At 33.1% G+C, this 27888-nt stretch overlaps 1 protein-coding gene across 2 annotated transcripts in view; it reads left to right on the top strand.

The window, feature by feature from the left end:
- Window positions 1-1830: 1830 nt before the first annotated feature.
- Window positions 1831-27888, top strand: part of LOC106066513 (disco-interacting protein 2-like) — a 35513-nt gene continuing 9455 nt past the window's right edge. Inside the window, exons 1-28 of one of the 2 annotated variants that reach the window (XM_056013800.1) lie at window positions 1831-2041; window positions 11172-11249; window positions 11378-11470; window positions 11735-11857; window positions 13900-14151; window positions 14243-14383; window positions 14605-14660; window positions 14763-14823; window positions 15278-15351; window positions 15873-16085; window positions 16898-17023; window positions 17230-17353; window positions 17489-17592; window positions 17687-17789; window positions 18933-18997; window positions 19242-19335; window positions 19457-19576; window positions 19859-19973; window positions 20316-20455; window positions 20562-20698; window positions 20986-21066; window positions 21239-21366; window positions 22084-22168; window positions 22289-22387; window positions 23511-23643; window positions 24749-24861; window positions 27192-27272; window positions 27387-27510. In XM_056013800.1, coding sequence (XP_055869775.1) covers window positions 1957-2041; window positions 11172-11249; window positions 11378-11470; window positions 11735-11857; window positions 13900-14151; window positions 14243-14383; window positions 14605-14660; window positions 14763-14823; window positions 15278-15351; window positions 15873-16085; window positions 16898-17023; window positions 17230-17353; window positions 17489-17592; window positions 17687-17789; window positions 18933-18997; window positions 19242-19335; window positions 19457-19576; window positions 19859-19973; window positions 20316-20455; window positions 20562-20698; window positions 20986-21066; window positions 21239-21366; window positions 22084-22168; window positions 22289-22387; window positions 23511-23643; window positions 24749-24861; window positions 27192-27272; window positions 27387-27510 — 3148 coding nt within the window. In that variant the 5' untranslated portion in view covers window positions 1831-1956. The remainder of the gene's footprint in view (window positions 2042-11171; window positions 11250-11377; window positions 11471-11734; window positions 11858-13899; window positions 14152-14242; window positions 14384-14604; window positions 14661-14762; window positions 14824-15277; window positions 15352-15872; window positions 16086-16897; window positions 17024-17229; window positions 17354-17488; window positions 17593-17686; window positions 17790-18932; window positions 18998-19241; window positions 19336-19456; window positions 19577-19858; window positions 19974-20315; window positions 20456-20561; window positions 20699-20985; window positions 21067-21238; window positions 21367-22083; window positions 22169-22288; window positions 22388-23510; window positions 23644-24748; window positions 24862-27191; window positions 27273-27386; window positions 27511-27888) is intronic. The other variant, XM_056013801.1, reaches the window with a different exon arrangement.

Consider the following 27888-nt stretch of genomic DNA (forward strand, 5'->3'; position numbering starts at 1 on the left):
GACATCACATCTAAATGAACTCAACACCAAACTACAAGGGAAAGACAAAATGATTTCGCATGTGTATGCAGACATATTCTTTCCAAACAAAATTGCAACTCTTCATTCAACAGGCGGAAAAGTAGCAACTTGTCCACTTTCCAACCTGTACCTCTCTACAAAATGATAAGCAGCTAAATATGTCTTTCCATAAAGAAAGAATGATCCAACTTCTGAGGCTCTTGATGAATAATTTCAGTGAAAGATTTGTGGATTTTCAGAATTGAAAAAATCCGTCTTTTTTTAAATCCGTTTGCTGCCGATGTGTCAAGTGCTCCGACAGATCTACAACTGGAACTGATTGACTTACAAAGCCAGACATCCCTGCTAGACAAATTTCAAGTGATGCAGACTGTTGACTTCTACTCCATGCTACCTGCAGAAACGTTTCCAAATCTTCGAAAACAAGCGCTAAGGATGATCACAATGTTTACAAGCACTTATTTGTGTGAACAAACTTTTTCAATGATGAAACGGGTGAAAATCATGTGACGTCATTGCCTCACGGATGAGCATCTAGATTCAGTGCTCCGACTTGGTGTTTTATCTATGCAGCCAGATATTCAGAAGATGGTTTTGGATAAACTTCATGCATCACATTAATTTATGTAAGTAGGTCCACAAATAAAACTATTAAAAATAGCTTATTGTATTTTTTTTTTCTTTTTGGTGATATGGCCCGCAGACCAAATAAGGTTGGGCATCACTGGATTAGACGAAAACATCGTTAAAAATCAAAGCAGTGTTTATATACATGCAGCTAATATACAGTTGAAAGTAAGGTTTCACATCTGCTTTTGATATTATGGTGACCGGTCACTTCATCCCCGGTCACTTCATCCCCCGGTCACTTCATCCCCTGTCATTTCATCCCCAATTAAATATTTTGTATATAAATATGATTATGTAGAATGCTTTTTGACATTTTATGACTTGTTACAAATATTATGCGTTTATAGTGTTTCCTCTTCCACTTTGTTTTCTTATATTATATTGTAAATCTGGATGTGTACTTAGCTATAGCGCTTCTATTGGATGTGGGGGTTGTAATATCATAATATTATCCGGATCGAAGGCCAAAGTTTGGTGGAATTAGTAAAAAATCATTTGAGAGATAGAAGTGCGATTAGAATAATAATGATCATGCCGCTGATAACTTATCATCAAAGGCCAAGGTGTGGTGCAAGTAGTGGAAATCTTTTGAGAGATAGAAGTGCGATTACAATAATTATGACCGTGCCACTGATAACTTATCATCAAAGGCCAAGGTGTGGTGGAAGTATGACCATGTTTCACTTTATATTATTTTTCAATGGCTCTTTCTTGAAAATAGGCGCGTCATTTTTAGCCTTGAAATAAGGTATTATTTTTTTCTAATAAAGGCTGAGTTCACCCATCCTCGGAATATCATGTCGCCTGTATAAGTTTTGCTTTAATTCCTTTTAAACATTAACGTGTTACAATTTTGTCATTTAAATAAAAAATGAATACATTAAATATTGCTCATTTCATATTTTTTAAAATTACAATTTGTTAGATAAAAATGATCAGATGATGAAAATATCAGGAGGTGAAATGACCGGGGATGAAGTGACCAGGGGATGAAATGATCGGGGATGAAGTGACCGGGGGTGAAGTGACCAGGGGATGAAGTGACCGGGGATGAAGTGACCGGGGATGAAATATAAAAATTTAACAATAGGCATAGCCTACATAAAATAAATTTGTATCTACTTTTACGCAATATTATTTAGTTTAAAAATCTGGCCACTTTAAGCACAATGGCTCTGATTCATCTCGTTTAATCTCGCGTTTCTTAGGTGTGGTAAAATAGAACAAGATGGCGAAACAGTTATTTGATAGAAGCAAAATGTAAGGATTGTTAGATTTATAAACATTTTGGATTAAATTGAGAAGATGGCAGACACAGATGTTGATGTTTCAAGACTACCAGAAGATATACGAGAACGGCTAGCTGAGTTAGATCTTGAATTGTCTGAAGGTTGGTTATTAATTTACAAAAAAATTCCATTGGCTAGCTTAGCTAGCTCTTCTTACTCTAGACTCTAACTCTAGGGCAGTCTAGGGCTAGGGCTTACTCTTAAACTTAATCTTATTGAGAGTCTTTAAAATAGTCTTATTAGTCTAGTAATATTAGTCTAGATTCTAGATCTAGATCTAATATTAACTTTATTAAGACAAAGTCTAAGTTTCTAAGATATTTAATTTTAACTTTTTTACTTATTATAATTATTATAAACTTTCTCAAGTCAGTCTCAAGTGACTCAAGACAATTGAATTGCTCATCTCAGTGACTGTCTCCTTAGTCCTTAGTGAACTTAATCTTAGTCAGTTGAGCTGAGTTTCAAAGATCTAGATCTAGATAACTTTCTCTGAATTGTCTGAAAGATCATCATCGTCAACTTAACTTTTTGTCAGTCTTGACAACATTGATTTGATTGATGATTGAAATTTTGAATTGAATTAATTTGAATATTCGTACTTCAATTTTCAATATTAATATTATAATTAATTATCATTATCTAATATACTATAGTATATAGATCTAGTCAGTAATAATATTAGGTACTTTGATTTTCCGAAATAGGTCGATTACAAATTACAGCCATTGACAAATATAAGATATAGAGATGTCAATGTTAGTAGAACTTTACCATGACAAGATTTTAGGAGACTTTAAGGATGGAATGTATGATCTATAAATAATCTATATGTATGTGTGATGTATATATATATATATATATACATATATATTAACATATATATACATATACACACATATACACATTTATATATTCAGTTTGTCCTGCCCTGTTTGATGCATTATAAAACATACATAAAACTATGCATTTTTCAAATAAATTAAATTGGTACTTGATTGTGGAAATAATAAATATAATTTTGCCTACATCTCAGCCAGAACAGAGAACAATGTCACAATGTTATATTGTTATCTTTTTTTTTCCAAAGATTTATTTAAAACATCTCAAATAGGTCGCTATTCCATATTTTTTACATAAGAAACATTCTTCTAGAGATGCCTTCATAATATTCTCTGTGGTGAAAATGTATATTTTTAGTACATATGTGTATCTTATATATGGGCATGGTGTGCATTTGTGCGAATTATATTCACTAGATTCTAGTGATTTAGCGTAAATCAAGACAATAAATATATCGAGAACATTAAATTGACTAAAATTCAAAGAGTTTTCAGGTAAGGTGCGAATTATCTTCACTACATCTAAAGGTAAACACTGCCACTAGGTAGATCTACGGACTGTCCACTGCTACATGTAGGCCTAGATTTTATGTGAGGGCAATTTTTAGGAGGATTTTATGAGACTTTTCCATCCATCCAACCAACCACAACCAACCAATCATGCACAGAAACCACCCAACCAACCAACACCATCAAACCATCCAACTAACCACAACAAACCTACCAACACCATCAAACCATGCACCCAACTATCCACATCAAACCAACAACATCCAAACATCAAACAACCAACCATCAAACACCCTAACATAACCAACCAAAACCAACCAACCACTGACAAACAACCATCAAATAGCCTAACAGAACCATCCAATCAACCAACCACAGCAAACCAACAACATCCAACCATCAAACATCCTAACACAACCGTCCAACAAACCATAACCAACCACTGTCAACCAACCATCCACAGCAAACAAGCAATATCCAACCTTCAAATACTGTAACAGAACCATCCAGCCAACCACTGATAACCAACCAAAACAACAAACCACAACCATCAATCAAATCAACCAACAAACCATCCATACGACCAACCAACCTACCAAAACCAACCAACTACTGCCAACTAACCATCCCCAACCAACCAACATACCTAACAACACCATCAAACCATCCAACCAACCATTATCAACCAAGCATCCACAGCAAAACAACAATATCCAACCATCAAACCATCCAACCAACCATAAACAACCAACCATAAACAACCAACCATTGTCAACCAACCATCCACAGCAAACCAACAATATCCAACCTACCAACACCATCAAACCAACCACAACTGACCAACCAACACTATCAAACCATTCACTGCCAACCAAACAACCAACCATCAACAGCAAACCTACAATATCCAACCAACCAACAAACGTAATAACACCATCAAACCTACAATATCCAACCAACCAACAAACTAAGAACACCATCAAACCAACCACAACCAACCTACCAACACCATCAAACCATTCAACCAACCACTGCCAACCAACCCTATCAAACCAACAATATCCAACTAACCAACAAACCTACCAATACCATCAAACCAACCACAACCAACCAACCCCATCAAACCATCCACAGCAAACCAACAATATCCAACCAACCAACAAACCTACTAATACCATCCAACCAACCAACAAACCCCACCAACAAACCTACCAATACCATCAAACCAACCACAACCAACCAACCCCATCAAACCATCCACAGCAAACCAACAATATCCAACCAACCAACAAACCCCATCAAACCATCCACAGCAAACCAACAATATCCAACCAACCAACAAACCCCATCAAACCATCCAACCAACAATATCCAACCAACCTACCAACCCCATCAAACCATCCAACCAACAATAACCAACCAACCACCCACAGCAAACCAACAATATCCAACTAACCTACCAATACCATCAAACCAACCACAACCAACCTAGCAACACCATTAAACCATCCAACCAACCAACCACTGCCAATCAACAAAAAAACAACAAACCACTAACAACCATTAAACCATCCATCCATCCAACCAACCAAAACCACATAAAATCAACATCCAATCATCAGACACCTTAACACAACCTTCCAGCCAACCATCTATCCATTCAACCACAACCAAAAAAAACACTGCCAACCAACAAAAAAAACACTGCCAACCAACAAAAAAATCACAACCAACCATCAATCAAATCAACCAACAAACTATCCATCCAATCAACCACAATCAACCTACCAACACCATCCAACCACTGCCAAACAAAAAACCACCTCAAACTAATAACATCCAAACATCCAACAATCCATCCAATCAACCACAGCAAACAAACAACATCCAAACATCAAACACCCTAACACAACCATGCAACCAACCATCAATCCAAGCAAATAACCAACCACAAACATCCATCTATCCATCATCAAAATTTACCTTAGTTTCTATAATTAATTACTTTATTTATCTTTAGTACACTTGCAACAGCCTTTAGTAAACAAAATGTGAAAAAAAAAAAAGATCCTTAAAATACTACAAGTTGGCAACACCACTGTACATTACCAACAAACAAAATGGTGGTGTGCAGATCATATTAAAAGTCGCTAACGTACTTTATTCATGCCATTCAAAATGTAAAGGTTCTTTTTTTTACATCCAAATTTATTGAAAACACTATTTTACATGTATTAAATGAATTATATTTTATCCTGGCTAATTATCAGCATTTTATGAACGCAGGGCACTGATATACAGGATTACCTATCCTCTAACTTAACATGTTATAGCCATAATGTAATGTAATCTTCATTGTTTTTATAACAATAAATAAAATATTAAATTACCTTATCAGTCAAGTACAATTTCTTTCACTTGTTCGATTCCAAACAAAGTAATTAATTACCAATATTTAATTAATTGGTTAATTTTAAATGACTGCTTAATGCACAGAGTTAATTAGATTTACTGGTTGGCCTGACACACTTAAACCGTAATAGAACAAAAAGAAATAATAAACTATTGAATGTAAAGCAATGCACAATATTGACAATATTAAAATTAGCAATAGCCACAACAAAGTAGAGAAAGTAAGGATTTGACTGTGGCATGAAAGGGAAGATTTTGGAAATGTTACAATGGCATTGCTGTTAGTAACCTTTTGGTGGTTACAAATAGAGATTGGTCTGATGAAAGTAAAGACTATCAAATCTCTTCAATGAGATGAAAGAGCAGCAAGATGAAATAGTAATATGTGTTGCTACTTCTTTGGACCTAATAGGGAGGGAAGAAGACACTATGACAAGCAGAGTGTACATAACTATCTTTAGAAGCTGACCGACAATATAGCATCCAACTAAGAGAGTTTTGATCGGGACATCGTTTATGTTGCATCACATTTTAGTCTTAGTCTCATCCGACATAAACCTCCGTTGAACTGTATATGTCAATGAACCAACAAAGAAAGTGAAAGAGGAGATCAGTATTGACCAAGGTAACACACCGTACCTTGACCTTCCCCCTTTATGAGCATACCCGTGATCATAACAGTAGCTAATAATATGGCCATGGTGCCAGCGAAGCTCAGAACAGGGAGATGTGATTACCTCACACTTAGTTCTGCCATGAAGACAATGATCGTGTGTTGAGAAGTACATAACAAGAAACTGAGAAAATCGCCACCTGTATGGTACGGCAGGAGAGAAAAACTAGCTCGGAACTCTGTAACAGAATATAGTACTTAGGCACTAATGGATCCATGAAAATGAGGGGGACACGTACATGGAATCATTACTCCCAACCAATCGTTTAACAAATTTAGTGTAATAGTTTTTTGTTTTTTTTAAAACTCTCCAAATAATGATATATAAATTATCTAAATAGAAGTATGTATGTGTCTTGTTTATTAAACATATACGTTCCCCACCAAACCCAAACTAAAATTCAGATTGTGAAACAGATAACAGCTTAACAGGTGCTATGTTATGTTTAATGAAGACTTGATCTAGTTATACTCGACCAACCCCCAGAGGTAGTGTTAAGTGTTATTACCACGGACATGAGTCTTATCTGACCATAAAACTCATGCCAAAATATTGATGAAGACAAGCAAGAAAGGGGATTATGTCATCACTAGATCTGTGTCAGCTTAACAAAATCATTCTTTTTGTGATGTGATTTTACGAAATGAGGGCGCTTGAAATTCAATAGACATGTATAAATCTAACTGTAGCTTTAATGCATAGATAAAAAAAATAAAAGTATTAAGATACTGTTACCCTTCTAAAATAAAATGTTTTATTTCCTTAGTAATACATGTCCCGTAATATGTCATTTAGTGTCATTGCTCTATATAGATATCTAAGTCAACATTTAAAAAGAAAAGAAAGGCATGTGATCTGTAGCCCTTCATTTAAGCACATAAATGTAAAAAAAACAGCATAAGAACAAAATATTGTACTCACCTTTCCTTGCTGCTTTTAGGGATTTTTGTGGGGAAATCCATGGGAGGCTAAGGAGCCTCGGAGCACACATGCTGGTGATGTAAATAAGAAATAATGAATTTCAAGCATTTTAGGTTATTCTGTAAATGTCAGCTGTTGAGTCATCTCCATGACATTAGTGTTTCACTATAGAATGCAACTTAAAGATGGCTCCTACTTCCCATATGTCAGGGCCTTTCAATCATTCTTCTTTGTCTCTGTCTCACTTTTGACTCTTGCATCACTTCCTTGAACAATAAAACTCTTTTCTTTATTGTAATTCTTAAAAACTAGGCTCCATGTTTATTTTTAATATTAGAAATTAACACCAAACTGTGGGAGATGAGTGAGCAGAAAAATATAGAGGTGCAGATCTTAGATAGGAAGTGGAGAAGGATTGGTGACACCCTTAGAAAAGATACCAACAACAGAGGTAGATAGGCCTTAAAGTGGACCCTCCCCCGGGTAACAAAATGTAGAGGAAGACCAAAAAGAACATGGCAAGGCAGTATACTAGATGAAGCAGAGAGGACAGAAAAGAGCTGGGAAGCCATTAAAAAACTAGCAAGAGACTGTGGAGAGTTGCATGTTTTTATTGAGACCCTATGTTCCATGAGGATCTCAAAAGGAAAGATGATAATGATGAATAGGTTAACTTTAATCAGTTAAATACTGTTTATTTTATTAATTTCTTTTTTTTTTTAAATTCTGATAAGATAATATATTAGAATAAAGGTTACAGACAATTATGTCAGTAAAAAAAATGGAATCTGCTTTACCAGATAACATCATTGCTGATACCTTTTTTATAATAAAATGTGAATTTATTTAAATTAATTTTTTTAATTTATTGTTTGTTATGGGCAAAAATGTTAAACTTAAAAAAAAACAACTGAGAAATTGATACATTTGTTTGCTGTTAATCCAAGTATTTCTTTAGTCTGCTGTTATAAATATTTTACTTCAGATTAATTTTATTTAAACACATTTATATTCTTAGTGTTAATTGTGATAGGGGTTACTTCTTTAAAATATTAGGTCATGAAATTAGCTGGCCACATTGTTGAAAATTGTTCCAGTACTTAAGAATTATACAAATCATTATTTGTGCTAGTATTGCATCACATCCTGTACTTAAAGTTGAAAATCACTATTTCTAGTGCTTGTTTCTGTCAAAAGATGATGATATAGTTAACTGTGACATTTTAAAAACAAATTATGTATTGTCCCTATTGCGCCTTGGCATAGAATTTTACGGTAGAAAGTAGAAAGCAACAGTCATGCTAAATATAAACAATATGTTCAGTCCCAATATTAGATAGCACAGGAGGCCTTGAGCTTACTGCACCAGAATTGGTACTAACACTGGTCCTCTGAATGAATCACTTATTTGGTTTTGTGATGTACTGGCCTACTTAAGAAAAACACAGTAGGGGAGAGGAAGGAAAATGTGTGTGTGTGTGTGCTTGAAATAAGTTACTATTAATTATTCATCATACTTTTTCCCTCTCTGTTGTGACAGTTGAGAAGGCATGATAGATTATTTTCTATAAGGGTTTTGCCTTATTTATTAACATCGTTCATAAAAAAAAAAAATTTCCCTAATCTGACATTTAGAGATCTATATTTTTGCTTTGTAATAAACCAGTTGCTTATTAGAGGAATTTTACAAAATGTGTTGTTTTTCCAAAGCTTTCTAGATCCAGTTGAAAGCTCTTTCTTAACAATGCCTCATTTATACTTCTTATCTCCTGTTTGTGTTCACCCCCTCCCTTTTTTTTTCTCTTTCCTACACACTTACCTCCCCTTTTTGTAATCTTCTGCTAATTCTCTTCCTGGGTTAGTAGGTTTTTTTTTGTTTTTTTTTTTGTCATCTCACCCAAGCCCTATAGAGAGAATTATATTTAGTTTAAGGACCTGAAATCAGATGTTTAGTTAAATGCCAAAATTAATATGCAATATTATTGTGCACAATCAAACCAGTTCCACAACAAACTTTAGATGTGTGTTTTGTCTTTTAATTGAAATATAAATAGTTCTAATTTAGAAGACAATTACGTTTTGACAGTGATAAAATAATGCTATTGATACTTAGTGATTACTAATTAATATTTAGCATATATATGTTTATGTTCAATGGTAACTTAAAAGAAAATATAACTTCATTTCTCTATATTATACATATTAAACTATTATAACCAGGAAGGTATTGGTTGTTCTCTTTTTGAGGGACTTTATCTTATATATAAAGTAGAAAGTAAGGTGTATGTATGTATGTTACGAATAGAAATCAAAACCATTTGACCAATCTTGATAAAACTTGGCAGAAATGTTCCTTGGGTACTATTTAGACCGTAGTGTATGTATTGTAGCCCTAAAACAAACTTAAGATCCTCAAAAAAAAAAAAGTTGACCAACTCTATGAAAGCATAACTTCATTGATCTAGGCTATGTTTACCATATAAACATGAAAAGATCGAAAGGATCTAGATCTAAGTCTAGAAACTACACTTTGCGCAGATAGTTTTTTACTTTGACACATGAAAATACAAAATATAGAGTATTGATTTCATTATTTAATAAAATTAAGCTTCAAATGTGTGTTTCAAATGCATTTTTACATAAATTCTTTCCTTATATCTGTGAATTTAGAATTCCTTACAAACATTCTTTCATTAGACATTACGCGAAATGTTACACAGTATCTCTCTATTCCTAGGTCTAAAACTCTAATTCCACTAAAAGATGATACAACTTCGCAAAGATAGTTTTATAATTAAACACATGGACATATTAATTATAGTCCATTCATTTCATATTTTAATAAAATTAACATTCTAATTTTTTTTTTTTCTAAAGCATTTTTACATAGATCTACATTCGTTCGCCAATGTTTTCATAAAAAATTGAATTCAGGTCAATTAGCTATTTTTAGCTCCATTCATAATATTTTTTTATTCATGAATTCATGCATTCACTTACTTATAACATTATTATTTTCTTTAATTGTTTCTAAGGCACAATATCAGAGACTATATCAGCAATACGCGAGTTAATACCCGCGGGTAATATCTGTCTAGTATTAATATAAAGTATTTATATATTAGATATTTTCATCTATGTTGCAAAAACTATAATAGCTAGCTTTTGGTGTATGGAATAAAGTGAATGTTGAAAGCTAGTTGTTTTTAAAACATATATATTGTGTGCACATTTTAGGACTGCAGAATCAATCTTTTTAAACTCTTCCTTTTGTAGATGGCACATGAAGGTCATTTTAACATTCTTGATATCCCCAATATACTTTTTTTTTAAGCTGTGTGTTTGGTTTCAACTATTGAAATTGTGTATATGTGCACTAGCCTCTACTAGGCTATTATTATGATGTTTAATTTCAATGCTCATTTAATCCTTTTGTAACACATGCTCCTCCTCCTGCCCTTCTCCTCATTATTGTTCCGTAGTGTCAATAGGTCAACATTTAGCCTAGGTCACAACTGTGGCTGTGAGTGAAGTGATAAAGCCAAGATAAGTGGGGGCATTGGTTCCTTGACATATAACCTAAGTGGGCTGTGCTTGCTAATTAAAAGAATGTCACTTCTTCTTAGCAGTAATAATGTCTACAGTTTTACTTAAGAATTTTTTTATTTTTATGTTGCTTTATTTCTTAGATTACATTTGACTGCTTCAAAAATTCGTAGACTTTTTGTTTAGTTATGAAATACAGTGACTGAGAGGGAACACAGAAAAAAAATGATGGCTCTGTTAGGTTCATTTATTCTTGTGTTTTATTTCTGATTATTATGTGAATCCTTATTATGGATGTTCTTACATACAAACATTTTTGTTAACAGGAGACATAACTCAAAAAGGCTATGAAAAAAAGAAGTCACGTCTGTTGGCTCCCTATGTCAAGCAACAGAACAACGAAAGTAAGTTTTTTTCCCTCTGTCAAATGTGGTTATATGTTAAAGTGACATTTAAATTTTCTATTACCAGTACTTTTTTTTTTATAAATCTGAAAAACTTGGGGATAAATAAGTTACATTAAAATTTATAGGTGGCTCTGGGGCTGGAGCCCCTAGCCCTTCGACAGCAGCCCAACGAAAGGCTCAAAGACGCTTAACAAGGGAGGATAACCGTTATCATTCAGGTATTTCCCTTTTTTTTTCTAAAACCGGTATATATTTTCCATTTTAATCTTGGTAATTATTTTGTTTTCATTCACCCTGCCAATCTAACCATTTTTTTTTTATAATAATAATTACAGAGGGGAAAAAAGTTATTTTAAACAATTTGTCAAAATATTAATTATTAATTAATCCTGGGAGAGCATTATTTGGTGAAAAAAAATCTATAACATTTTGTGATTTTTTTTTTTTAACATCTGCTCATTCAAACTTTATTGCTTACTTAGAAATCCGGACAGAAGCAGTAATGCAAGCTCTGGCAATGCAGAGTCGTAAAGTCCCTGTCATGCCATTACCTTCTAAGCGCACTTCAGTTAACTATCAAGGTCAACATCGCAGAGACAGGCAGGGTATGTTTAGCTAGGCATCAGATTTCTTTCTTTTTCTTTGTATAAACCTAGTTGGTTTCAGCATGCCTCTTGTTTGACCCAGTATGTTAGATTTCTTTTTAAATATCTCATTATGGATATTTCACAATTTTATTAGAGTCAGATATTAAGGACTGTTTTTCCTTAGGTGCTATTATTGTTATTGGCATTTGTTTTCTAGCTTGCACAGTTACCTGCTTCCATTCATTCTCGAACCATTTTTAGCGCCCCCCAAATGGGGAAAAGACGCTATTAGTTCTGTGTGGCCTGTCTGTCCATCTATCTGTCCGTCCATTCCGTTTAGATCTCAGAAACTAAAAGAGAAAGTGAAAATCGGACATCATGATATTTTAGATCATTCAATATTTCAAAGTTCTGATGCGACATCTACTTTTTTTTTTCTGAAAGCGAAAAATATAATTTTTAAAATCAATTATGCAAGCAGTTTTTTCATAAACATACACCATTTTTACAACTATTCACTATTATTAATAACAAACACTGGAGGCTTTTTAGTAAGGGAGATGTCTTTTTTTAACACATTTTTGCAAATGGCTTTAGATTTTTTATCAAAAAATATTTTTTTTACAATTGTATTGCTAAGTTATGTAAGTTCTGTCATATTAAGTACTACATTAAAAAATTTTTTTTAAAACTTTTTTTAAAGAAAAAAAATCTATTTACTATGCAAATAAGTTGGATATAATTTAAAACAACAATAAATAAGTAGTTTTTCATATTATCGAGTGAACTGCAGAGCATTCACAGCACCATGGAACACAAATCTAAAGGAATTTTTTTTTTCTGGAAATGTTTTTTTTCTTGAGGCTTTAAATAAGAGATTGACCTTCTACAAAACAATTAGATCAATTAGATACTCATTATAAGACATCAGTTAGGCCAGGTTCACCTCTAACTTAACATTCACTTTCACTTATCCCTTGGTCTGCTGGACCTTTGAGGCACCACACAGGATCTGTCAACCTTCTTTCTCCATTCTCCTCTGTCATTTGCCTTTGATAGAATTTCATTATGATATTCTTTCTGAAAATATTTAAACCTGCCTTTTTACCTGCCTGGGTGGACCACTTCTGATAGAATTTAATACCGATATTCTTCTGAAAATATTGAAACCTGCCTTTTTTCCTGCCTGTATGGACCACTTCGGGGGTTGATTTTGAGTTTGTGTTTCCACACAAACTGTCTTTGTAACCTTGTTAAATATCTTTTAACGCTATGCTAATTTTTCTTCACTTCTGAGATCTAATAACCCATAGCTTTGAGTTTATCTTTACGCTACCAGCCTGTCAGTGAACACCTACTAGCATAGGTATACTTAACTTAAAATTGACCTCTAAAAGAAGTATAGGTTCTTGGAAATCTGGTCAAGATGGTCACTTAAACAAGTTGGAACAAATGACAGTGTGTTCTTTGGTTGTCTCTGGGGTTCATAAAAATGTTGTTTTTTCTTTAGAATGCCCCTAGATACAATTGTATGTAGTATACTGTCACATTATTTTCTTGCCTAATCATATCAAATAACATAAGCTGATAGGGAAATGCTTTTGCATGTCCTTTAGAAATTAAAACAAACCTTTTGCCTTTAATTTTGTAACAACCCAAAAAAAAAAAATTCTTTTAAATTACATACTAACACGTACAATTATTTGAAACAGATAACATAAGTTTAACAATATTTGGTTTAGTTTACCCTTATATACTTAACTCTGATGCTTTACCCATTTTTATAAAATATTGTTTTGCTTCCAAGGTTGTGGTGTTGGAAAGAGATAAGTCACAAATGTTTACATTCTGTCTCTGTGTGAGGCCAAAAAACATCCAACTATGCAGCCTACTTTGTTTTTGATCCCTGCAAATCATTCATATCTTTTTTCCTTTTGTTTTTTGTTACTTTTTCAATCAAGTTTAATTAGATTTACTGGTAGATGTATGGGGTAGAAACATTTGGTACATTTTTCTTTTCTTATGGGCTAGTTGTTTAGTAAAAGTTAGTATTTTTTCAGACTCCTCCTCTGATGATGATAGTGTATTTGATGAGGAACAGTTAAAGAATTTCCAACGTGGGGGACATGCCCGTGACTCTGGTGCCAGCTCCAGCTCCTACTCTGACCATGGTGCCTCACCTTACCATGCAGGAGGAAGTGGGGGAAGTGGGCAAGCAGAAAGGCCCAAGAGTGCACAATACTCCAATTACAGTATACCAGGAAACACAGCCCGTCATGCACTGGCTGATGTTATGCAAAATGCTAGACATTGTAAGTTTTAGACTTCAAAACCCATTTTATTTACTCATTTGAAGTAAGGATGTACCAAATAGTGAGCTGCATTGTTTTATTCCCTTGCTAGCCCATGTTGTGTCATCCCAACCACCCGATGTGACTAACAATGCCAAGAGTACTCGACAGGCAGATAGAGTGGGAAGATACAACCAGTCCTCTGTCAGAATGAATGCCTCTGGAAATGTAACCGGAATGATAGATGAAGATGGTACATTTTAGGGTGTTTTTTTTTTTGTAATATAATAAGTTTAACTACCTCATCTTAAAGAAACTATTGTAGTCTCAATTATTTTACAAGTATGTTAAAGTAATTCACATTAAGAAGACAAATTAGAAATATTAAGAAGTGCTGTATTGTAATTTTTTTTTAAAGAAATATCTATGACTTGAATGATCAAATGTAATAATGTTTTGCATTCATGCATTCAGCACCAGCCCATGGAAAAGTATCAGCTAAGATCCAGCAGCTCTTAAATACTTTAAAAGTAAGATTACTATATAATATTGTGTAATTGAAAGATTCAATTCAAATATCCAGTCTTAGGTTTGATTTCTTTTTTTTAATTGTTGATATTACTTTTCTCCAGAGACCAAAAAGAAAACCTTTAAAAGAATACTTTTTGGATGAAGAAGAAGCCACGCTGGAAAGTAAGACATTTTCATTTCAATCTGTTGTCAGTGTCATGATACATATGAACGAATAGAAGACATATGAAAAACATAGTTTTATCTATCACCAAATTAAATATGCTTAAATAATGTTAGAATTTAGGCTCAAGAAAACTTATTACTTGTGGCCTGCTAGCCTATATTAGTGCTACAAGGTATAAATATGGGAAACTAAATCTTGGTATATCTACATATTACTTGTTTGTATTTTAGAAAATGACTTTTATTATAAAAAGAAGTATTTTAGTTTCTCTTCTATCATGTCTGTGATTAATATTGAGGCAATCATTGATTTATGAATTGAACTGTAAGAGAACTTATGCCATGTTGACATACTGGTGCTCAGACCCCTTATAAGCATATGTTTATGTTACATTTTTAAGTATTAGTAATATTATCAGTTCTAACTATCAATATTATGTGTTCACTCCAGCTCCCTCAACAGATCCTAATGCTCCAAAACCTGAGGGAAAGGAGCTTATACCTCAACAAGGCGACCCTCTTGTGGTGCGTAGAAGTGTTTTTTTTTTTTTTTTTTTTTAATAACAAGCTTGTGATCATAGCATTTTAAGCAATGATAAAGTTTTTTATGGCAGGGATTATCAATTACTTGGTATCCAAGCACTGTTTGGAGACTTTCCAAACTTTCACTCCTACAGCTAGGTTCATTTAAAGAAAATAAGATTTTTCATTGTGCTGGCCACATGATATTGGCTATAGAGCTTGACATTGAATTCTAGCTCTTAAAGAAGTCTTATATGAAATTATTTATTTCATTAATTAGTATGACATGATCTGAATTGTGCCGATGTGCCAAAAAAAAACCCAAACCTATTTAATTAATTAATTATTATCATCTTTAAAATGAGTATACTCTTGACATTGTCAAGTAGCACTAGACTACAAAAATTTAAACTGTTTTGTAATGAGAAAGGAAAAGAGAGCTTTGTATTATTTCCTATGTTCACCTTTATGTGATCAAGAAGAAAAATCCTTTTTTTTTTAATGCAACTTGTGTACCATTACAGATTCCATCAGGTTTGCCTCGTAATTTAGAAGGAGCGCTACAGAGGTATGGTTCCTCAACCTACAAAGCTAATGCCATCACAGTACTAGATGCCAATGGGAAACCTACTTATAACTTGACTTATGGCAAATTGTTGAGCAGAACCCAGAAGATAGCTTACAGTTTACTGTGTAAAGTTGGACAGAAGGGAGAGCCCATACGACAAGGGGACAGAGTAGGTGTAATTTTGTACATCTCTTTTTGAAAGCAAATTTTTATTAAGCATCACTTCTGTAGTTTTAAATATTGGGAAGTCATAGGCTGGCAAGGCCTTGTCCTTATTTTTGCTGGTTAGCAAATTTTTTTAATTTTGTATAATTAGTGGACTTAAATGAAAGCTATTTTCAGTAACAAAATCATTTGGACTAACGAAGTCAGTGTAAGTGTTTGAATTATTCAAAGGCCAACTCCTATTTTAAGTTTCCATTAAGCTAATTATCAATGTAATTGCTTTTGAAATTAGTAAAACAGGTCTTACAGCTAGATTTAACAAGAAAACTAGTATCTAGACTAGCCACCATTAGCATTCTTTTTTTAGCAGGGACAAAAGTCTTTTGAGCAGAGCTAAGCCATTTCTAATTTAATTTAGTGCAGTATTAAAATGAAATTTAAATGTAGCTTTTTTAAGCCATTACTTGTAGTGTATGAAATTTTCTAATTAAATAAATAAAAAGTATATTCTTAACAATATACTTTGTTGTACTTCTATGTTTTTTTTGTTTTTTTTTGTATTCAATAGAATAGTTAGAAAACAAATTGTTTTGAAAAGAGTTATAAAGTATATTCTCAATGGAATTAAGCCTTGTGATTGCCTTCGTGTTAGTCAGATGTGCTTGAACATTAATTCAAGGATAATGGTGTAATTCATTGTGATAACTGTTTCCTGAAATTTTTGCTCTCATTTATAAACTGAGCGGTTTGTTTGAGACTGGACTCTATTAGAATGTTCTGAAAATATGTAGGCTATTAAACATTTTGTTGTTTCAGGTGGCTTTAGTGTACCCCAACAATGATCCCATCTCATTTATTTGTGCATTCTATGGATGTATCATGGCTGGTGTTGTACCAGTACCAGTAGAAGTTCCTTTAACCAAGAGAAATGGAACTTCTAATGTAAGTCAACACTAGTTCTTGTACAGAACTTTTTAAAAAACTTTCTATTATTGTAGAATTTAAATGGTATAATTAACCAGTTCAATGATTGTGCTAACTTCATATTAAAAAAATTGAATTACTTATTTAATTAGTATTTTATATGTATAATTTGTGTTTTAATGAAGTAAGTTTTTAATATATATTATTTGTCTATGTCCGCATAGGATGCTGGTGGTGCTGGAGTTGGGTTTTTACTAGGAAGTCTTAGTGTCTGCTGGGCATTGACTTCTGAGAACTGCTACAAAGGCTTGCCTAAAACAAACAATGGTGAAGTGGTTACTTTCAAAGGTAATACTTGTTACTTAAGTCATTTTAATTATACAAAGTAATTTTTTAAAAAATGCATTACCAGTATATTTCATTAGTAAGAGCTTTACAAAAATATATAATATGATGTAAATTGGTATTGTTATTTGGCTACAGGTTGGCCAAGGTTAAACTGGTTCATCACAGAGAACCTGAGTAAACCTTCCAGGGAGTGGCAACCTCCTGCTAAAGCATCTGAAGATGTGCCTGCATATATTGAGGTTAGATTCTATGCAATGTTCAATATTTGACTTACTCCTCTTTATTTTGTTATGATGGAATGGAAATAATAGTATGAAATGCTCTCTTATCTAGTATGCTTTGAACAAAGATGGCAGTACTGTGGGTGTGACAGTGCTGAGAAGCACAATGCTGTGCCACTGCCAGACCCTGACGGTTGCAGCTAATTATACAGAAGGTAAGCACTGTTGGACTTCTTTTTGTGTCACACCACAAAAGAAAATATTTTTATTAATTAGATAAAACCCTTGGTGCATCCCAGAAGTTGTATATATTGTAAAGATTCTCACTATTCAGGCTCTCTGCAAACTGCTCCACATAACATTACAAACTCAAAGAACTTGACAACTCAGGGCTCCAAAATAACGTTAACATTTTAATGTCCAATAAATCACAGCCTATACTGTACAGTTGGCAACAGGTAAACCAGACTACAAATATTTCTCCATTAACAACCGTATCGCTTTATTAACTCTTGCACTGGCCTCTCCGCCTCATCCCCCACTTGCATTGGGTTCAAATGTTCCAGACTGACTTTACACACTGGGATCATTGTGTCGGATTAAAATCAAGATGTCATTGCGTACTCGTGAGAGGTCTTGACAGTACTTGACAAAGGTAGTGCGTTGTACGGAACCACACTGAACCAAGTCAGCTGTAATGAACTGTCTTCATATAGGGTCCTCACTGGCCTTCCAGAGACCGGCAGAATGTTGCTCGATCATTCTGGTTAATCACATAGCCATATCCCACAGATCCTTCCTGAACTGTCGCGTTGTCACTTGTTGCATCTGTCCATTGCTGCTCGTTGCGGTTTACATTTCACCTAGCTCTGGCCTGAGGCTAATAAAAACTCAGATTTATCATTTTATTGCCTTCTTCCCACCTAATACATTTGCAATAGCCATAAATAATGATGTGACAAGCCTGCATCACATTTAAGTGAGAATCAAAAAGCTCATTGTAACCTTTCATTGAATGTAACTAGCGAAGTGATAGTTTAGTTTCTGATTTACAGTTTGAGGTTTACACTAGAACATTATGAAACTGATTGTATGGAGCTGAGTAAGTTTGTAAAAACTGCCTAAATAGAGTTAGCTTTAACTTTGAGAAATAACTGCTTATGAAAAAGATTTTTTTCATTGTTTTTTAATCATAATATGGTCTCTCTAGTTTTTTTTTTTTTTTTTTTAATTTAGGCATATATTCACATTTTGTTATATGTTCCTTGATCCTGCATCATAGATCCAAGATACAAACCATACAGTATGTGACTTTAATTTATATCATTCATGTATTTATTTCACTATGATTCTTCCAGGTGAAGTGATGGTTTGTGTATTGGATTTTAAAAGAGAAGTTGGTCTCTGGCATGGTATTTTATGTGTAAGTGCATTACTTTTTTTTTGTTCTATTTGAAATGGATGATGGAGCTGTTTTAAACATTTTTCTCCAAGTGTAAGGCAAATACAAAAATCTTGTGGCAGAAAATACTGAATTTAAGTGAATCTTTTCTTATTAATAGATAAACATTTCCATTCTCATATTTCCTATCTGTAGTCATCAAAATAACATCTTTATACATTAATTATGTATATGTAATACAGTAATTACATTTTGTCCATTACAGAGTGTATTTAATGGAATGCATGTGATATTTATTCCCTACTCCCTAATGAAAGTAGACCCAGCCTCTTGGATGAAAATGGTCACTAAATACAAAGGTATTTTTTATATTAAACATTTTCAGGTCTGTAATTTGTTGTTACTTAGTAGAATTCTTTTTTGTTATGTAACAAAAACTTACAGAAATCAATTGAATGTTATCATTTTTTTTGTGTGTAGCCACTGTGGCCATTGTGAAGTCCAGAGATCTCCATTGGGGTCTCCTAGCCCAGAAAGATCATAAAGATGTAAATTTCAGTTCTTTAAGGCTGTTACTTATTGCTGATGGTGCTAACCCATGTAGGTAGCTTAATATAAAAGCTGTGTTATTTTTATAAATTGTTAAAAAATATTTAGATGATAAAAGCACAATTTTTTGAGAAATTAACAAACTTGTATAATATCAAGTTGTTTGACATTTTTATTGAATGTGTAATTATGTGTTGTTGTTTTTTTATTGGTTATTAATTCAATTGAAATTAATTTTACAAGTGTGACTAATGGTTATTTTGTTAACTACCCCGTGGAATGTGTGAAATGGAGTACATTCAGATGTACACAATTTATGTTTTTTTAATCCAGGGTCTCTCACATCTTGTGATTCATTCCTAAGTGCTTTCCAAAGTAAAGGTCTTAGGCCTGAGGCAATTTGTCCTTGTGCTAGTTCCTCTGAGGCTCTCACTGTTTCAATCCGAAGGTAAGCTAAACAAATAATTAGTTAATGAAAAAAACAACAACAGATAATTTGTGTTATAAAATTATATATTATGATCATGTTATACATTGAGATTTATTTAAAAAATGTGACTTCCAGTTAAAGAACATAACTTTTAGTAGTCCTGTCACGTATGCATCACATATTTCTTTTACTTTTTTGGATAGTTATAGCAACAATTGAGTTGAACATACAGATTCTTCTCTTTTTATTACAAAATAGGTGTAAAACTTTTCTTGTAACAAAATAGGGGCTCTACAGCATATTTGCATGTTTTTTTTGTTTTTCTTAAGTTGTGAAAGTAAATAAATCTTTACCTTCCAGACCAGGGAGAACAAGCTCTAGTGCTACTGGCCGGGGCATTCTATCTATGCAGGGTCTGAGTTTTGGTGTGGTGAGAGTGGACAATGAGAACAGTCTAACCTCACTCACATTACAGGACTGTGGACAGGTCATGCCTGGTGGTGAGTAGCAGATAATTTACACTTGATAACGTAGCCTCCAAACTATGTGCCATTGTAACTAGTGTTAAGTTTGCCAGTTTGAAAAACCTTTCTTGGTTGTTTCCAGCAACAATGGTAGTAATAAAGCTAGATGGACCAGCACAATTATGTAAGGCTGACGAAGTTGGCGAACTTTGTGTTAGTTCTGGCTACACTGGCTCCAGCTACTTTGGTCTGCAAGGAATTACTCAGTCTACCTTCCAGGTCAGTACTATTATCATGTTCACTTGAGGCACTTCAACATTTTTGTATTAGCTTAAATCTTGCCTTTCTTATTTTTAAACTTTCTCTTAGAAACTGTTCTTTAGTATGCTAGACTGTTGGGAACATGAAGATGTCTGTGATACACTCAGTTTTCTGTGTGTTGTGTCTGTTCTCTTTTGTAGAATGTTTTTTAATTTTTTAAAAAGTCCTTGTGTTAACAAATTTCACCCCCAAAAAATCAATAAAGCAGTCATGATCTCAGTAACAGTTTTTCATTTCTCCCTTAGGTTCAACCCATTCTAGAAGATGGCAGAGTTCAGACAGACAGGGTCTATGTTCGAACAGGTCTCATAGGATTCCTAGGCCCTGTATGTTGGAGTTTTATCTTTTCTGTATCAGATTTTAAAACAATTAAACAGAAAATATGTTTTGAATTGCTTAGATTGAGGTTTTACTTGTGTAAACTAGGGCTAAAAAAAATATTTATATTGAAGCAATTCATTGTTATAGTCATTATTTTATGTGGTGTTCCAATTTTAGGGTGGCTTGGTGTTCGTGTGTGGTAGTAAAGAAGGCTTAATGCAGATCTCTGGCCGAAGACATAATACTGATGATATTATAGCTACAGTCCTAGCTGTTGAGCCCATGAAGTTTATATATAGGGGAAGGTAATTTTATGCTTAGTGTCTAATGTTATTATTATCTTTTTGATATTATAAATTGTATATTATAAACAGCAGCCATGTTAGATTTTTTAAAATATTTGTATGCTTTTATAAATCAAAGGCTTTTATATATAATATAGAATATGCTATTAGTATGTATATGTACTCATTTCAGACTTTCTGATCTCTATGGCAGATAATTAAAGCTCATCTGTTTTTATGGCTGACAGTTAAGCTGTCATATGGTCAACACAAGGGCCATCCGCCTTTTATTTCCCCAACATGTCAGTAACCATTAGAGTTGGGTGTCCAAAAAATCCCATAATTGAAAATCCCAGTCTTTATTGGCTCGGTTAGAAAGTCAAACACTTAACCACTCAGCCACCAAGACCCATATAAGCATGTATAACTTGTACCATAATAATAATGTCACTGAATTACCAGAAAACACCAATTAAGTATATTTATTTATACAACTATAAAATGTTATAGATTCAATCATCAATAATTAAATTTAGAAATACTCTTTTCATTTATTGAACTTATACACTATATATATATATTTAAATTTTTAAAAAAAATAAATTTTCACTAATGAGAATTGTTGTTTAACTAGCTTCCAAGCAATTTACCTCTTTACCAGTTTGTCTGATTATTTAGCAACAAAGAGATGGATTAAAGAGCTATAAAAACCAATGTATTTATTTGTGACCATTTCAGAATTGCAGTGTTTTCTATTAAAGTACTTAAGGATGAAAGGATAGTCATTATAGCAGAACAAAGGCCTGACTGTACAGAAGAAGAAGTAAGCCCTTACAGTTAAAATTGATTTCACAATTTTATTTTTTTGTTGTACTGAGCACTAAATATATTTAAATAATCTAAAAGAAAACCTGTACAATCAAATTGTGTTTGTGTGTTGTAGAGTTTCCAGTGGATGAGTCGTGTACTCCAGGCTGTAGACAGTATTCACCAGGTTGGAGTCTATTGTTTGGCTCTAGTTCCACCAAATTACTTACCAAAGGTGAGTTCCTTTATTTTCTACACCAAGTCTTAATATTAGTTGTGGTCAGGATCAAATCAATTCATGTACCATTTCTGTACTAAGTGTGAATGTTGCCTACAGCATGTTGTGTTTTCCTTGACTGAATTTATTTCTGATGATAGATTTTAGCAGATTAAGACTAAGACTGCTTTATTGATCCTTATGGAAATTTGTTGTGATTACTAGGACTCTTTTCTCATATAAAAACACTACAGAAACATTCACATAAATAAAACAGATACAACATAAAAAGTTCATTCAGTGACTACACTGGCATCTTTGTTTTGATAAATTCCGACAGAGTAAGTTTCGAACGAGTTTTTGTACCTCTCTGTTTTTGTCTTGATTGACAGTAGTCGCCCACTTTGCAACAACTTATGATGGGGCGGGTGGCTGTTGTCTTCCAAGATTTTTGCTATTTTTCTTAGACATATCTGTTCAAAAAGTTCCTTTAAAAATGGTAATGTTGTGCATGTGATTTTCGATGCCCTTTTAATAATGTTTTCTAGGCGACACAACTGTTTAGATGAAGCGTTGCCTTGCCAACAAGTTATTCCGTGTTGTAGCAGATTTTGTATACAGATTCTTTGTGCTACACTACGGTACTGAAATAAAGCACAGGACCAATTCCTGCGCAAAAAATCTCCATTACTTAAATTAATTAATTCAACACAAAAAAATCTCCATTACTTAAATTAATTATTTCAACACAAAAAAAATCACACAAGTTTCACGGTACTGAAATCACAGAGCAGTATAATTGTTTAGCCAAACTAGTAGTTTGAATTTGAATTCAATGGCCTGAACTTCCTTCTTCTAGTAGTTGGCATATCTTTTTTATATAGCATTTTAAAAACTGCAGGTCTTGTTTTAGCTGCCCTAGAGCCCATAAATCAGTTTTTTTCTGAATCAGCCCTGAAGATCTTTTGAAATTAAATATAATTTAAAGTTTGGAAAATTTACTAATGATTCAAACATGATACTTAGATCTGTTCTTCCCTTGGTTCCTAGTTTTAAACAAATCATGGGTATACCTGTTGTAGAATGTGAGATTAACTTCACTCATGTGACTTCTAATTAGAAACATTCTTTGTTTTTATAGACGCCTTTAGGTGGCATCCACCTTCATGACACTAAAAAGAAATTTCTGGAAGGCTCACTGCATCCAGCCAATGTGTTGATGTGTCCTCACACCTGTGTAACCAACCTCCCTAAACCTAGAGAAATACATCCAGGTAAAGTACAGTACTCAAATCAGCCCTTTGTTTTCTAAAACACAGTCTGATCCCTTAAATGTTATCTCTCAATCTAAAAGGAGTATGAATTCTAAAACTATGTCAAACTGGTGTTGAGATTTCAAATCTTTTGGTATTTGGATGTAGATGAGAAAGAGTTGAGACATTAGACAGCTTTATGCTCTTGTTACAGTCAACTTGGCTGTTTTTCTTACCATGTCCAGCTCTATTATTTAGGAAAAAAACACCACAGGCTAGGATTAAAAAAAACATCACCAGCTTCTTTTTCCTTTTTCTATTACAGACTTGGTGTAGACAGTCATTCTTAATGTGTTTCTAGCATAGGTTTTTCATTCAATTAATTGTAAAGGAGGCAGGTTTGGTGGCCGAGTGGTTAAGCGCTTGACTTCTGAACTGGGGGCCCTGGGTTCGAATCTTGGTAAAGACTGGTATGTTTAGTTTCAGGATATTTAGGGCGCCTCTGAGTCCACCCAACTCTAATGAATACCTGATATTAGTTGAAAACAATTAAAGGCAATTGGTTGTTGTGCTAGCCACGTGACACCTTTGTTAACGGTTGGCCTCAAAAACATGAATTTTACATCATCTTCCTATAGACCACATGGTCTGAAAGGAAAACTGTATTAGCGCTCTTAGGCTAGTTCAGCATTCTTAGTATATCATATTAACACCTTCATTGCCATTTTCCTTGTACAGAGTTCACTTAGCTATAGACTAAGTTTTACTATGCAATTTATTGTCCATTTTCATTTTTAAAATGCGAACCAATTTTTTTTTATTTGTCAAATCTGGTTTTGGGTTGTTAAACATTCTCCTGTTTTTAATTTTGTTCATTGTGAGTTTCTTCTTTTTTTTTTTAAGTGCCATATCATTTGTGCTTTAATAAGATTTAGATATAAACTAAACAAATGTGTAAACTTATACTTACATGTTTTTTCCCCTTGGTTTTACATACAAAAACTGTAATTACTATAACAAATATTCAGTGATTACAGTGAAAAGTTTAAAATTGCTGGTAAAAATGGGAGAAGTTTATACTCAAAGTTAACATATACAAAATATTTTTGGTTACGTTGTTTATTAGATGTGAAGCCATCAGCAGTTCATGTTGGCAACATTGTTCAAGGGGCCAGGATGGCCTGGGCTCAAGGTCGTGATTTGGGCCTCTCAGAAGAAGATGCAGATACAACTAAAAAGGTGTGTTGCAAATCTTGATTAGGAAAGTTTAAAATTTGGCAAGGGCTTTATAGTGTTAATAAATGAATTTTGTAAAACTTTGCCACTGAGATAGTTTGTAGCCCAAAATTATAAACTTTCTTAACTCTTTCATTGCGAATTATGTAGATTGAAAAAATTGAGTATTCTGGGATGAACACTAATTTTCAAAGGAGGAGGAGTAGAGTTACTAAAACTAACATAGTAGGACGTAATCATCTTCTTTTTTGAAGTAACGTCTGTATTATATAAGATAAGATAACATAACTTTTTTATTTTATTAAATAATCAAACATTTCAGATTTTATTTTAAAGGAAAATGAATGGGCTAAAAAATTATGATAAAATTAATTATTCAAGAAATATGTTTTTTCATTAATTTTAAACTTAGCATGGAAAAGGGAAATATCAGTGATGGGAATTTTTCGGGATTTCGGAAATTTCTTCTGATCCAATTTTCGTGCAAAAAATCTAGATATTTTCCCGACATTTTTTTTTCCAATTTTTTTATTTTATGAAAAAAAAAATCCGATTTGATTATTTTTCCATTTTTGGAAGAATGCGAAATAAGATTTTTGATTTGTTTTGAACATTCTGTCTTTTGACACAGTTATACGTTCAATTTTTTTAAAAATCTCGTGTTACCATATTGTCTTATAAGTCTATATCTCGGTCTAGACTAGAGTGGTTTGAATAAGTCTAGATAGATATATTCTAGATAAGATATCTAGTTTCTTTTATTTGAATACTTTTGTTCTAGATCTAGAGCGTCTAGACTTTAATGGCTGCTTGCCAGCTTTTGAAAAGTTCAGAAAAGTATCAGAGTATCATGATGCCTGGCTGCTTTGAGCTATTAATTTTTGCTCTGTTGTTACAATGGCCCCTAGATTTTTCTAAATTGAACCCTGCCTGCCGACTTCCATGAGTTTAAATGGGATTAGATTTAGACTAGATCTATATAATCTATATTATATATAGATTTTATAGATGTAGGCCTACTTTATATGACTATACTGACTATGGTGAGTTACTGAGCATAAGTCTGATAGAATATAGATCTAATAATAATAGAGATGTAGATCCAAGTTATTAGATTTAAAAGTAGATCTAGATTATAGATAGATCTAGATCTATAGTGTGAAATATATATTTAAGTTTTTTTTTTCTATATCTAACTAATAACTAATCATTACTAATGCTTTAAAAGCCCAGTGTGGTAGAGATCCACTTCTTGTAAACAACTTGTATCAGCATGAAAAAGAGTCACATAAGGAAGCCTCAATATGCAGTTTTATTGCTTAATATTCTCTTCCTGTAAGCATTGCTCCTCATCTGATTGTTTTTGCAGCAGAGATTCAGCAGTTTTCTCTCAATTTTCAAGCATTTATTGGTGGGCTTCATGTGCAAAGCTTAATAAATAGTTTCTCCTGTACAAAATAATCAGTGAAACAAACAGAAGTGTAGCTCATACTTTTGAAGTATTTCCAAACTGCCTGGACCTAGATATAAAGCATCTGCAAAAAGCTTTTTCCTCTCATCTATATGTACAAACAATAGTGCCTTTCATGCATTAGATGTGCAGTAAAGCTTATGTAGTGTTAGTTATTATGTAATACAACATTATTTAAAGAAAATATTAAATAAAATGATTCTACATAATTTTTAAAAATTCAGCAACATTTTTTTTAAGTTGCCACCACAGGCCAGTTCAAAAACAGGAAAAGGGGGGGGGGGGGGGGTTTACAAAATTTCCTTAAAAATTTTAAAAGTCTGTTCCCATCACTGAAATATATAAACCAATTCATTTAAAATTGATATACTGAAAGATTTAACCTTTTAATTAAACATTTAGTCCATAAATATTGAAAAAAAAAAAAAACTAAACACATTTAATCCCTTTAAATTTCATAAAAGATAAATGTAATAAGAAATTGTTTTCTTTCCATTTTTCGTGTCCCAGGAAATAAACTAAAATAGAGGAACCATTAACACAATGTTGTCTTTTAAAAAAAAAACGTGTTGGTACTGCATCAAATTTCCTACGAACACAAAGAAAAATCACTCCCATATTCGGAAAATTAAAAAAAAGAGAAATAAACAAGCTTAACATAAAAAAGATAGCGAAAGAAATATTTTAAACCACGTTACTCGCTGAGAGTAACGCCACATTGAAAGAGTTAAGGAGCAAAATATAACCTTTATAATAACATACCTTTGGAAATTAATAGATAAATTAATAGGATGTTGCAATATGGTTACAAATTGTATGTAAATAGCCAAAGTCCAGTATTTTGTTTTTCCTTTCTTTTTAGCATCAGTTTTTAACAGAAATCCTGAGATGGAGAGCGATCACTACACCAGACCATATTTTGTATACAATGATTAACGCCAGAGTAAGTTGAATTAGGGCTCTTTATTAGCTTTCAGACATTTTGCTCATTCATTTCATTGTGTCCGATGTATATATTTATTTGAAGATTTTCAAATGTGTTCTTCTTCTCTGCTAGAATCAGACCTCAGCTACTTACACTTGCTCTCAGTTACACAAGAGGGCAGAAAAGATTGGCTGTCTACTTATGGAGAAAGGCAAATTGAACACAGGTGATCATGTGGCCTTGGTGTTTCATCCTGGTAAGTCTGCTTTACTTGTATGTTTTTATTTGATAATCTTTTTTTTTTTCTTTAAGAACGCTGTTGGGTGATTCCAAATTTAAGGAAAAAAAGAGAAGATCTTGATTTCAGCTATTTCTGCCCCTTATAATAAAAAAAAAACAGCTTGATTTAGTTTTCAACATACTGAATTTATAAATCAAAATTATAAAAAGCTATTCACAGTATTGTTATAGCCACTATGTAGCAGCACCAGAGTTTTCTCTCTGAGGTGCATTCCTAGGCCTTAGATAAATGATATAATGGTTGGCCCATGCCTCATGTTCCCTCACTAGATTGTGATCCAAAGGAATGCTTTGCATTACATTCAGCACCAACTAAATAGCAGAAGCTGTCAAA

The sequence above is a fragment of the Biomphalaria glabrata genome, chromosome 16 (genome assembly GCF_947242115.1).
Source record: "Biomphalaria glabrata chromosome 16, xgBioGlab47.1, whole genome shotgun sequence".
Classification (NCBI taxonomy): Eukaryota; Metazoa; Mollusca; class Gastropoda; family Planorbidae; genus Biomphalaria; species Biomphalaria glabrata.